Raw genomic sequence first — 14,015 nt, 5'->3', positions numbered from 1 at the left:
ATGGAGGAGTGCGGCATGGGGCAGCCGCTGAACCCTTGGTTCAGCGACTATTTCAGGGCGCGCTCTTACCGTCTTAAAGTCGGCGACACGTTTAGCGAGGAGAAACAAGTAAACTGCGGCGTCCCCCAGGGTTCCGTGTGTGGGCCCGTGTGCTACCTGATGCACGTAAATAGCCTCTGTGGAGTATTACTCTGTGGAGTACACTAGTACCGACCTCGCGGAAATGTGTCGCCGGGTTCAAGAGGATGTGGATGCCGTAGTTAAATGGTCACATGATAACGGCATCATAATAAACGCTGACAAAACAAAGATGATAATTATTCACTCCCCGTATTTATGATCTATTGATAATCCACCTCCTCTGATTGCACACGGCTTTGATTGCTTCCATAATAAGAAAATTTACTGCACATGTAATCCTATCGAAAAAATTAACTGTGTCAATTACCTAGGAAAAAAAATAGATACCTCTTTTTCCTGGGATTCCCACATAGAATACGTATGTAAAAATTAAGAATATTACTAGAAAAGTTTTATCATTTAAGTATTAAAGTCCCCTTACCAATACTAAAATGTTTATATTTTGCACTAGTGGATTCTATAATAAGTTACGCTCTTGATTGCTATGGATTAACATTTAAAACATATATAGATAAAATAGAATCATTGCAAACAAGATTTTTAAATTTACTCGTAAATAAAAAGACAAAGAATCAATGTAAAGGAGATTACTCTAAACTATATAAAATATGTAAAATTTTACCGGCTAGCCTGAAAGATAAATATCTTCTACTTGTAAACAGGATCGTTTCACTAATTTGGTGCAACATAAGACTGGCACAAGGTCATTGTCTAAAGGTAAATTCGAAATACCCATGGTACAAAATTACTATGGAGATAGAACATTAAAAAAACGAGTTCCATACTTACTCAACAGTTTACCCGAGGACATAAGACGTGAGCCTACACTTGTTAAATTTAAAAGTTTACTAAAAAATACTTGTTAAGTACGTTATAACCATTTATGTAAATTAATTGCATCAATAACTTACTTAATAATTTATAAGCTATGTTTATGTAAAGCGAATTACCTGCAGTCAAACTGCGTAAGCAGTTTTGCGGGGCATGGTAAAAAATAAACTGTAACTTTCATGAATAAATATATTACATACATACATAGCAGCGGAAGGCTGCTAGTTTATGTTGTACGGTGTGGCAAGATGAGGCGGGAATAGCAATATCTGTATATGACGGCTTCCTATAGATTTGGAATTCTAATTTATTATAATGTTAAATTCAAAATATTTAGAGATTGGTTTGATTCGAATTCCAATTTAAACTTTATTTTAGGGTGGATCTCATTAATTTTATTAATGAAAAGATCGATTTGACGTTCGGTGCCTGTCCAGCAAATTATTATTTCGTCAACGTATCGGTAATAAAACAGGATATGTGGGTCTCTCACCACGTAATTACACTCAAAATTATCCATAAAAATCCCATTGCTAATCCTTCCTTTTGGCGATAGAATTGATTTTTGAATTTAAAATAATTTTGTTTCATAAATAAGCTAGTAAGATTGATGATGTCATCCTTTTCACCGGGATGTATCCTCTGTTTTTCAAAGAGGTCATCAAAGATAATTAAACTTTGATCATTTGGATCATTGGTAAATAAACTATCTACATCGAGAGACAATAATTTGGCATTTGGTGGAAGGTTGGTATTTTTTACTTTATTTATCAAATCTAGACTATTTTTCAAACTATACTGAGGATTGAATAAAGATTTGTTTTTTATTATTACATTAAGTTTTTTGGCAAGGTCGTACGTCGGGGCACCGATATAAGAAATTACTGACAGAACTAAGAAACGGACGGACAGGATTATTTTCTTTGTGAATTTTAGGTAAACCGTAAAAGATGGGGGGTCGCGGGTTCATGGGAATTACGTCTTTTAATGTACTTGGAGAAATAAATGACGAATTTTTTTTGATGGACTCGTTTAATTCTGTTAGTTCTAAGTTTTTAGTGGGGTCCGAGTTCAGACGTTCGAAATCATCGGTTTGTATTATATCATTTACTTTCTGTTCATAATCGTTTTTATTTAGAACAAGTAAAAGGAGTCCTTTTTTATGAAATAAAAAAATGCGCGGTATGAATGAAATTTTATTATTATTTTCGATTAATTACACATGATCTTGCTTACTTACAAAACAGAGTAATCTTGAAATACTGGCTGTTTATAAGGTTTCAATATGATATTGACAGACATACACAGTTACGATACAGTCTGTCAATCAATTTAAAACTTTCTGATAAACTATATTTTTTATTTTGTTTTGTGGTGCGGTTAGGTTCAGAAATTTTATTTTTTGACAAAACTTAAGATTATTCAAGCTACATAATAATAATCTGATAGAAAGTTAACAACTGTACTTAATCTACCTACTATAGTTACCTAAAAAAAGTTTATTTTTACCTCCTGAGAAAGTTAGAATATAAAAATTCTAATTAGTTATTTATTTTAAACTATTGTTTTAATTTGATTTCTGAATGACGGGAGACACATCAAAGGAAAATCAAAATCGTTGTTTTTATTTCATTTATTCACCTTTTAAACCTTTTCTGGACTTCCACAATTAATTTAAGACCAAAATTAGCCAAATCGGTCCAGCCGTTCTAGTGCGAGACTATCGAACAGCAATTCATTTTTATATATATAGATAACAATGCAATTACCTATATCGGCCTTTGAAATGACTAAATTTTCTTTGAAGTATTTTGGTTATATGTGGTACACGATGGTTTTATCAAGAGTCGAAATTTGATATCTAAAACACTTAACAAAACTCAAATCATTTGTATAATTATGGATTTCAATAAAAGCATACTTCAATAAAAGTATGCTGATTTGTAAAATTGTATTGGTATCATTCGTATATTGGTCTTTATATTATATATTTTTTTTAATTTATATATCTCTCCAACACTTTTGAGGATCGCTATAATAATTATTTATGCTGGTGATAATGGTTTGAGAGAAACTTATATTATTTCCATGTACATATTTATACCAAAACAAACATTCCTACTTTTGGGTCTAATCTTGTAAAACATAGCTCTTTTGTCTATTTTACTATGATTCCCGTTATTATAAAATTCACTATGCAATTGAAACATTTGATGTGTCTTTTTTATCGTTTCTGGACAATCATTAAATGTAATGAAGCACGGGATGTTATATTGCCCTCGTTGCGTGAACACAATATTATTCTTGCATAAGATTTAGTGGAAGTAATTGTCGTCTAAAATGTCTCAAATAAAAAACAAAATGATTCCTCATAATTTATTATCTACAACTGTTTAATATAAAGTAAAACATCAGAAAAGTAATTGTAAACGAACCTTAAGCCATGATTTAAAACAATTATCAAATGTTATACTTATCTAATGTTCTACTTAATCATCTAACAAGCAAAGTAACTTGTGTTACAATTTTAACATAAAATTACATTGGGAACGCCATTTTTCAATTTCAACTACACATTTTCGTAAAATAACATGATTATTAAATTAACAAGACCTGTCAATGTGAATGTTAGCTTGTCATCTAAATGTTATTATTATGTATAAATGACAATTGAAATCCTTAAAGCAAGATGGCTTCTTGGTTCCAATTTTGGCCACGTTCAGTGTTCATCCACAGAGAATGTACATAGTGTCTTGTGTAATAATGTCAATATTATAAGGGTGATGATATTGGTTGATTGGGTGGTGATACACAATTAGTGTAGTTGAATCATGGAAATGAGTTTATTCCGTCATCCAGTAGAAACGAGAACCGAAGCGTGCCGGTTTCTTCTCATAGTCATCTGGCAATGCTGGTGTTGCGTCGGGGTAAACTGCTTTTGGTTCTACCGGTGGCTTGGGTCTGAAACAAAAATAATAAAACTGATAAGATCTTAATTACAAGAAATGCAATTGTGTAGTTTTATGAAACTAGGATGCTAGTGAAACTTTGTTCCACAAAATAATATTTAATATCAGCATAATAACTGAAAGAAAAAAACACGAATGCTATACTTCTATATATAAAATTAAATATAATGTGATAAAAACAGTGGTTATCAGGGGTGCGGGGTTCGAGCCTTTTTTCCCTCCCGGAACCAGCGCTTAAATTTGGCGCCATACAACTTCACCCCTACTACAATTGTAGTGCGACATGAGATAGATGGGACAAAATTTTTGAGGCGATATAATAAAAACTACAGATTTCATAAGAGAGTTTACTCCCGCAGACGCCAAACCTGACGCGGCCACTTGAGATGCTATAGCCCATAGTGTTTACATTAGCCGATGTATCATTTTGCGGTTTATTTTAAGGGTTGAAAGATAAACAACCTTGGTTATTGTAAACAAAAAAAGTGATTTGTGATAGATTCATGCTGTGATAGCGCTGCTGTTTAGAGCTGTACGAGAAATTGTGACTATTTTGCTTGAACGCGTCAAAATAAAAATATTGCAATTGAATTCTTTGTATTATTTTTACTTTAGTGGACACGTTATAATATGATATTATGATATCTTTCAAAAACATATTTTTTTTTAAAGTGTTGCGCTTTGTTTTATGGCTTAAGAACCATGATCAATTATTAATAATACACCTCTGCTGTTTTTGTCTACGGATAAGTAGATATTTACAGTTTTTTGACGGCTGTCTGGCCGTGTCCACTTGTACACAGGAGAACATGGGAGGAGCAGACTTTAATTGATTTTGCGGAGTGCATCTTCTGTACCTTTACTATGATGTATTGTGTTATTACTTATAAGTCACAGTCAGATTTTATAGGACTGACAGGACTCAATAGAATATACAAGTTTCGTCCAGCTCTGGTAGAAGATTTCGGGAGAGAGACCTGGGTGGCTGGTGTATATAGCATCTCCAGTCATCTGCACAATAATCATTGTTTGAGGCATCTACCATACCATTGATACGTAGAATGAAAAGTGTACATTCGAGCAATATCTGTCAACAACGACATGTACGATGCACCCAGTCATGAAACTGGTGGTCTACTTGCATACTTGCAACTCTTGGGAAGTCCAAATGTTTCGAGATAGTCGGCTTTCTCTTTTGCTGTATGGGTCAGGGACATGTCATTTCCCATGAGAAGCGGCAGGGACCGCTCGGCGTAGAAGCCAGTCACTTGGTAACTTAAGTTACCAAAGGCACCTTTCGAGAACGCCTAGAACTTGCATTTTCCATACGGGTGACTTGAAAGCTGCTGCTGATTTTGATGACGTGCTTAGATATCGCAGGTTTAACGTCTGGAAGACGCGAAGACATCAAATAACAGTTTTTTGTCAATGACTTTTTTTTCGGAAATGGTTTCTCAAATAATCAATTCATTTGTACCGAACAGTTGCATCCCATGGTTTAAATAATTTCAATCAAGGGAGTGCCCTTGTGATCCAAAAAAAATGTCGCACGGTTTATGCACCCGTATGTGTGAAATTATATGACCACTGGTTGAGTAGTTTGGCGTGAAAGTATAACAAATAAATAATCTCAAATTAATAATACAAGCTAGGATTGTAAGTACCTATCAGCCTGCATATATATATAAGTGAACTTAACCAATACACAAGACTCTTAAGAGTACTGTGAAACAAAAAATATATTAAGATTTCTTAAGACAATAAATACATATAATACAGTAATACCTGGTAGTGGCATGAACTCTTGCTTCACAGAAGTATCCGAAGGGTGGTCGTTCCAAATTAAGTTTCTCGAGCATACAACCATCAAAAACACCTTGAGTTGTCCGGCAACTGGAAAAATAATTAAATAAGAAGTTATAAAATACTTTTCTTAAATACATTTACATGTCAATACCGGTCATCTGATGTTAAGGAATCAGGGCAATTACACTACTTTGCATTACTATTACCAGATTTTGAAGAAAGTGTAAGCACATTTTTAATAATAAAGGACAAAACGAGATCCTGATCATAAAAGGCATCATCTGTCGCTGACAATAACAGTATGATCAAATCACGCTATACACAATTTTGAATTCCAGCGCCCTTAGTTCCTTTTTAGATTCATATGGTACGGGACTATTCATTTGTGGTTTTGGTAAATCAGGTACAACATTAGCCTACCTGACAGTGCGAACAAGGACTAATAATCTGTTGTTTCATTGTTAATGTTTAGTTAACTCTTACGCTGCATTTCGTGCTCGGCCGACGGTTAGCAATGACGCCGGTCAAGCGTAGCTATAACAATGAAAATATATGAACGCGTACATTCCAGCGCTGATAGCACGTACAGCTACGTCGAGCTTACGAGGTCGTCGGTCGGGCTCATGGGTCCACTGAAGCGCTATGGCGATAAATAAGTGCGTTGAGTGCGACAGCGACTGAGCAACCGACAAATTGGCAAATATTGTATAAAATTCTCCTTCAATTAGGCCTTTTATAATAATTGGGTGAACATGATTTATCTTTTGTTTCGTAATCCTTTGTAATTTGTAAAGAGGTTATGAATTAATTTACTTTTCTTTACAACGGTACACGCTTAATCAAGTTTGCTGTCAGCTGAGCACTAATAGCACATGGTCAGCACGTACAGGTACGCAATACGCTCGACCGATGTTAGCGCTGACTGCAGTCGAGCACTAAAGCCAGCCTTAGCTTTTCAGGGATGTGTTTTTCTCAATTGTAACCAAAGACTCACTGTTGTAGTCCCATATCTCCAGAGCTCTTGTCAATGCAATGAGCGTACTGATTAAACTCTGCTAAGCAAGTTTTCTTGACCTTCTGGAAAAACTCCAATGTACAAGCAGTAACAGCTTTGCCTTCATTGATACATTTACGGGGGTCCTTCTCTTCAAGGCGACAAAGCATAAATTCCTGTAAATAACTTTAAAATGTAAGTTTATAGAAATTGTCTTTTTACATCAACATAAATGTTGTGATTATTTTAAGAACTTTATTTCTCAGAAGAATATTACAACATTCACTTATAGAGAAAATATATTCTAATTACTATATAATATAATATGTGAGCCGTGAGAATATAACAATATCTATAATATATCGATTATTTTTTCTTGTTTAACTATAAATATTAACAGAGTAAGTAAAGTGAAAAAAAAAACAGTAAACACACACTAGATGAAACACTTAAAAGGAAATAACTATACAACTTATAATCTAAAGAACATTCAAAAATAAGTAAGTATGCTAAAAAGCATAAAACGCATTTAATTTCTCAAAATTGAATCCTTTAGAATTCTTTTTGATGACATTTCTAACAGAACCACCACTTCGAAAACAAATGGTACTCTGAGAGAGAAGAAACGGAGCAAGAAACTCTCCCAGCATTCTTATTTGCACTTTTTAAAATAAAATATACAGTTGGTATGTGATTCATAAATGTTGAAGCAAAATTTAAAATCTAACTCAATACTATCTAATATATTCAGGAATTGATTGATGCAAAATAAAATTAAAAAAAAATTTAATTGAATGATTCATGCAAAAAAAAATCATGATTTATAAACAATAATATCATATTTATACAAAATAGTTCAAATTCGTTAGGAATATTCCTTTAGCTGAGTAAAGGTGAGTTAAATTCTTAACTTATATTGTACGAAATTACACCCACAAGACATTTTTAATTTTTTTTAACATGAACAGCAATGCAATAACATTAACATGAGCAGCAATGGTATATATTAGAAAATAGAATATAAAACCTACTGTTTTTTTTAATGATAACTCTGGCTTAAACAACTTCAAATGAAGTGGAAGTAACCCTTTTTGTTATTCTGTTCTTATATAAGAACAAGAGAACATCCACAGGCTCTTACTGTTGTCTCTTTCATCAATGATACCATGGTTGATGAATAACTGTTGTCAACACAATAAATAATGCAGCCTTATGAGCCTAATATTGAAATACTGTGGGTTAATTTATATTTTTAATTTGTATTTCTTAATTTTCAAAACTGTCTTACTTGCTAATAAATGGAGAGCCGGTTTTTATGTTTGGTTATACTGTGTAAACTATTGACCCAATTGAAATAATATGTAAACCGTAAGATGCAGAGTGTTTTGGAGTAGGCTTTAGTATATCATATGTTTCTGATAACTTGTGCAGAACCTATATTTTTTTGACTAAGAAATAAGTATGAATTCGTAATACTAAAGGATTCAGTCAAGCAACTGATATGAGCGGATGTGGGGTACTTAATTTATATGACAAAACAACATTTGCTGGGTCAGCTAGTAATCATACATTTATGGAAATGGAGGACAAATGAGTGTGGGGGTCACCTGGTGTTAATTGATTACCACTGCCCGCCTTCTCTTGCAACACCAGAGGAAAAACAGTAGTGTTGCTGTCATTAAATGAAGGTGTATGCACTTTTTTGGATTTTGTGTATTAAGTGAGTCAGGTTCGTTTGGATTAGAAGAGGTTCTGAATATAGAGGTCCTGCTGTATGTATGTTTTGGCATAATATTATATTAAACATATCATTGTCTGGTACTCACAATACAGGCTATGCCTAGATTGATGCTAAAAAATTTGTTTAAAGTTGCTAAATAATTACCACATTAACAGTTATCACACTTTTCATACATCTTACTTGTGTCATACAGACATTAAATTCAGAAGTTCAAATGTCTATGCTATTGTAACTAGGTCTCACATCACAAGAAAAGGAAATATGAAAAAAAAAATCATATATATTCATAGTTTGATGGAATGTGAATACCTAACTTATTGCCTACAATAATTTTGATGTAAATTATGACTCCAAGATAGGTGCGCAAGTCGGTCATGTTTTAGTATAGGCTGAGTACTTAATTATTATTATCCAAGCTTCAGCTAAATTAATAATAACATTAGGCCTTTTGTAAAGATATTCTTTTCAGTCATAACAAGATAACCTATTTGATTATGTAAGCATATAAGTTACAATATTGTGCTAGAAATCCAAATATTAATTAAGATATACTAACATAGTCAAGGACACAAATGAACCGGAAACTTTACTTACATTATTAGCGTTTTCACAATATTTTCCTAAATGAAATGAACCAGCTCGTAATGCTGGTGTTGATAATTCAATTTCTTGCACTGTGAGTTCAGATTCTTCTGGCAGCTCGACGTCGTAAGTAAGCACCATTTTTACTTTTTATTTATTAATTATTGATCTCACATATAAAGTTTTTTGTATCGATACTATTAAAAAGTAATTATTCTTCCACTGTCCGTACGCGAAAGAACTGAAATATTATGTACACGACTTCATTACATATTCTTGTTTATATGTTTATGACTGAAAAGCCCTTACGTAAACAGTAGTAGATAGAGTGAGAAAGATAGTGCAAACAGAGCACAATTAAAATTAGACGTATTATTATTTGACACTTGACAGCTACTAGAAGTTCATTGTACCAAAAAGTATTCTAACTAGAGTTTTGTAATTTGTTTTTATGTTTTGGTAATGCGCAGTGAACAACAACATAAAAACAAGGAATCGAGTTACCTATCGGAGGAATTATATTATGTATATGTACACTTCTGGACACATCTATTAGAGTTTAGCCCACCTTAGAGTTTAGGTTTCGGTTCCTACCTAAATATGATTGCTACATTGAACAAAAACTATTGATGCAGTTTTAAACCTGACACATTTTACCATCTTTTCGATCGTATCGTTTCAAATTTGAATTCAGAATACCACACGACATGGAGCTACGCCTAACAAGTCGGGTATGCGCCTTGAGTTTGAAGGCAGTTTTGAATAAAAAACATGTCTTATCAAATAAAGGTTTAATTTAATAACGCGTGTTGCCTCCAATGGTATCTACGACAGCTCTCATACGATTAGGCATAGAGTTTAGCAACCGCTCTATGAAATTTTGAGGGATCATCTACCATTCCTCTTCCATGGCAATTTTCGACTCCTGCATCGTCTGGGCAACTGGCTGACGAGCCCTAACACGTCTTTTTAGCTCTTCCCATATGTGCTCATATCATATCGGGTTCATGTCTGGGCTTCTGAATGGCCAGTCCATAGCTGTGATGTTCACATCCCGAAGATATTCCCTGACGGTGCCGGCCATATGGGCTCTTGCATTATCATATTGTATAAAAAGGAAATTTGGGCCCACATTATCCGCGTATCGCATCACGTGAGGTTCTAAGCACTCACGACTGTACCTTTCAGCATTTAATGTTTGGCAGCCGTTGTCCCGTAACAACCTCAAGTTAAATTTTGCCCCTCGCGGATATACCGCCCCAGACAGTCCATGAGCCACCGCCATAAGCAACCCTCTCTTAAACGCAGCATTGCGCAAAACGCTTTCCCTTACGTCGGTAGACCTTCTTCCTTCCATCATTGCCATGTAATGCAATTTTAGACTCATCAGAAAAGAGTACACGGCTCAAATGCTGCTTAGGTCAATTTAAATGAGTGAGCGCGAAATGAAGGCGCGCTGTTCAGTCAGCTCGCGTTAGTTTGGGGCCATAAGCTGGCTTGTGTGGTACTATATCATGTTCTTTTAACTTTCTCCGAACAGTTCGAGCGCTCACAGATACTCCGTGGAAGTCGCGAAGTTGGTTTTGTATATCAATGGAGGCAAGGTGACGATTTCTCAAGCTGTTCGTCACGCTGAATCGATCCTGCCTTTTAGTTGTGACCCGAGATCGTAGCCTTCCTTGACGACGAGCAAATTTGCCAGTCTCTAGGTACCTCCGATAAACATTTCGGACCCCAGATCGACTTAAATTAAGTTAAGCACTCACATTTCTTTGGCTGTGTCCGGCCTGGATAAGTGCCACAGCTTGGGCGGTGACTTCAGGAGAAGTATCCTTAGATTATTGATAGAACCTCACCTTAATATTAAGAATAAGTATTGTTTGTTGCAAAACCAAAGAGCACAATCACACTTTTAAGAATTAAATCCAAATAAAACAATAAAATAAAGTTTTCTTAGTATTCGATTGTTTGATATCAACCAAAAGGCTCCAAATTGTCTTTTGTTTCTTTAAATTCTGTGTTCAAAATTAAAAAAAAGCCTATTGAATAAAATTACGAATGTGCCAGGTTAAAAACTGCATAAAAACTTTTTGCTCGACCTGATATAAATTTTCTAGCTAGGACCAAACGAACTGAAAATGCAAGGTGGGCCAATAGATGTGTCCAGAAGTGTGTTGTGTCAGTTATATGAGATTAGTAGAAAAGAACTGTGCTGTATGATAACAAAATAATAAGCGTATAATAAGTTATGGGAATAAAGCCCGAAGGGAACGAGGGGAATTTAGTCTATTAAACAAAAACATTTTTAAGTAAGTTACCATTCAAAAGAAACATGAGAAAAACACAAGTTAATAGCTAATCTATTTAAACAAAGTTATCGAAATTTACATTTTGGTCGGAAATTATAAAAAAAATCTAAGGATCCCAAATGACGAATCAAACTCCTGCAAACCGGCAAATGCGCGAATTTATTTTACTCGATATATCAACCTTTTCGTTGGTAATTGATTAATCAGATTTTTTTTTGCGAATATATTTCAAATTGTTTAACAACAGTCAACACTTAGAGCACGAATTATAAGTCCGTGTGATCGATTGTAATAAATTCGTGAACATAATAAAATGTTAAGCTAAGAAGGCGGTGGCGATACCACGCAGCCTCGCGGGACACATTACGTATTTAAAGTCAGATCTTCTGAAAAGCTAGTGAACCAATTGCATAACCTCTTGAAAAGCTTAAAGGTTGGCAACTTCGCTATAAGTTGTTTGTACTTCACCCGATAAAAGGCCTTCGCTATGTCCCGACTCACCGCCGCGCTGACGCCTTCCTCTTTAACTGAACCGCTTATACCCATATATGAGTAATAGAAACAAGATACCAGCTGTGCGACCTTGATGGAAACGGTACCGACAATCGCTGATTAGTTGGTGCTCTTCTAGCTGTCCCAAGAGCTGGCGGTTGATAATCGACTCTATTACTTTGGAGAAAATGGAGGTAATGGGGCGGAGTTGGGCGGATCCGAGCGTAAACCTTTCTTACAGATCTGGTGCACTGAAGATTTTTCCGATAATTTAGGGACGACATCCGAGAATTTGCAGTTAAAATGATAGCTGCTATATGGCACATGCCACAAAAGACACCCTAATAAGCTACGAGTGAATTTAGTTGTTGAGCCAAGGTTTCTTTAAAAAAAAAATATTTACACATTTCAAAAATATATCGCAAGTCTACTATAACAATAATCTATCTACTAACTAATTACAATCAATATATACTTATTTTAATGCTTACAAATAAATATTCCCCACTCTAATGTTCTACTTAAAGCTAATTTGGGTAGGGCTGTCACTCTTAACTCCCACCTCCTTAAGCGAGAAATTATCGGAAGACTTCTTCGGCTCTCGATAATTTAGAAAAAAAATTGAATTTATACAAAACAAAAATGTAAAAAAAAGAAAATAATAACATATAAATTTAAAGTCCATATACTAACTTTGTCCATCACCACATATTCTTGAATTTTATTTTCACTAACACTATATTTAGCACTGTTTCTAAATTTCTTTCACATCACTGAAGTCGATGTTCGAAGATCAAGTTGTTTTTCTCTTGTCTTCAGTATTCCACCTAGATTTGGCATTGATATTATTGAAAGTTTATAGCTTATATCTGTAGAGTTCAAAGATGGTTCAATGGAAGTATTGCCAATTTTAGTTCTACAACATTGATCTGGTGAAATAATATCTATATTACTCAGTTTTGTTCTGTGTAGAGTAAATGATGGCTGTATACCTTTAGTAATTTTGTACTCTCGATTTTAAATAAATGATGAGAACAGTGATTGTATTTCTTTAGCATCATAATTTCTTCAATACAAGTTTGATCAGGATATGGAGCCATATTATCTTCCATGCATAGATATTTGGATTCTTCTATTTCCTCACATGGCTTTACGACAGGTCTGAACTTCAAACGATTCACCATTATGAATGGATATTTAGGAATTATTGTAAGGTTCATGTGTTTTGGATTCAAAAATGGGAATAGGAATTATTTTATAAAATATATAATTATCTTTTTCTATAAGGGGAATTTCTATTACAAAAATTAACCTATCACCATTAAAATACGACTTTAGTATAAGATTATGTTCTGACATCATTATTTTTTCTAGCTGGATAAATTAATTTCAAATGCTTCTCTATTTTTGTAAATATATCTAATAATTCTGTTGAATTAATGATTGAATGATGCAAGGTATGTAGTTTACTAAAAGCTATAGCAATTTCTACCTCTTGAATAATTTCAAATATTGTTCAAATGTTATTTAGAATACTGTAAAATTTATTCATTAATAGAATATTGTAACTAATTTTATTTGTCATATCTGATGCTAACCCGTCGCTTTGTGACTTTAGAAGTTCAATATTTGAATTGAGCTGAAAAGTTGCATTCATGAGACTCGTTGTTCCACAGAATGTTATTCGTTTTTTAATTTGCTTATTTCAAAATTGTAATATTTAGCATCCTGCTTATCCAAATTGCCTGAAATAACTGTAAGTAAAGATCCTAAAGGACTAAAAATAGCTCTTTTTACCCTTTCGTATGGTAAAATTTGATTTAATCTGTACTCTGTTAATTGTATTAATTCTAACGTCTGCTCGTATAATCCTAATAAATCATTCTTAAAATACTCTTTGATTAAACTATTAAATTGTTGCTTATTTTTATATTTTTCCGAAGTTAAATTACCTAAATCTAAGGTTTTAAATATTGTCCAATGATTACTCTTCATCACTGCTGTTCCCACTTTCAATGCTGCTATACCTGGACTGTTGTTCATATCCTGAAGTTCCAGGCTTAGGACAACATGGTTCAGTGCTATCAACACTAACCCTGACCTGTGGAGGATGTTTAATATTTTTAATTGCGACTCTCGTTTTTCTTTTA

General features: G+C 33.9%; 1 protein-coding gene and 1 pseudogene across 1 annotated transcript; one reads left to right on the top strand and one right to left on the bottom strand.

Annotated features, from left to right (window-relative positions):
* On the top strand, positions 1-1,365 carry LOC126974851 (uncharacterized; annotated as a pseudogene).
* Positions 1,366-3,334: 1,969 nt separating this feature from the next.
* On the bottom strand, positions 3,335-9,321 carry LOC126975105 (NADH dehydrogenase [ubiquinone] 1 alpha subcomplex subunit 8). The gene is made up of 4 exons (XM_050822931.1): positions 9,077-9,321; positions 6,742-6,917; positions 5,727-5,834; positions 3,335-3,933 (listed from the first exon to the last, which is right to left on the bottom strand). The coding sequence occupies exons 1-4, from the start codon at positions 9,203-9,205 to the stop codon at positions 3,816-3,818; spliced, it is 531 nt and encodes a 176-aa protein (XP_050678888.1). The 5' UTR covers positions 9,206-9,321; the 3' UTR covers positions 3,335-3,815.
* Positions 9,322-14,015: the final 4,694 nt, after the last annotated feature.

Source organism: Leptidea sinapis, chromosome 34, assembly GCF_905404315.1.
Source record: "Leptidea sinapis chromosome 34, ilLepSina1.1, whole genome shotgun sequence".
Classification (NCBI taxonomy): Eukaryota; Metazoa; Arthropoda; class Insecta; order Lepidoptera; family Pieridae; genus Leptidea; species Leptidea sinapis.
Note: the sequence above shows the minus strand (reverse complement) of the source record. Positions and strands in the feature narration are given on the sequence as shown.

Excerpts from the sequence above, each read along its gene's own strand:
- LOC126975105 (XM_050822931.1), bottom strand. The coding sequence starts at position 9,205 with ATGGTGCTTACTTACGACGTCGAGCTGCCAGAAGAATCTGAACTCACA. Across the intron at positions 6,918-9,076 it reads ATTGTGAAAACGCTAATAAT|GAATTTATGCTTTGTCGCCT; the intron begins GTAAGTAAAGTT and ends AGTTATTTACAG. Across the intron at positions 3,934-5,726 it reads AGAGTTCATGCCACTACCAG|ACCCAAGCCACCGGTAGAAC; the intron begins GTATTACTGTAT and ends TTTTTGTTTCAG.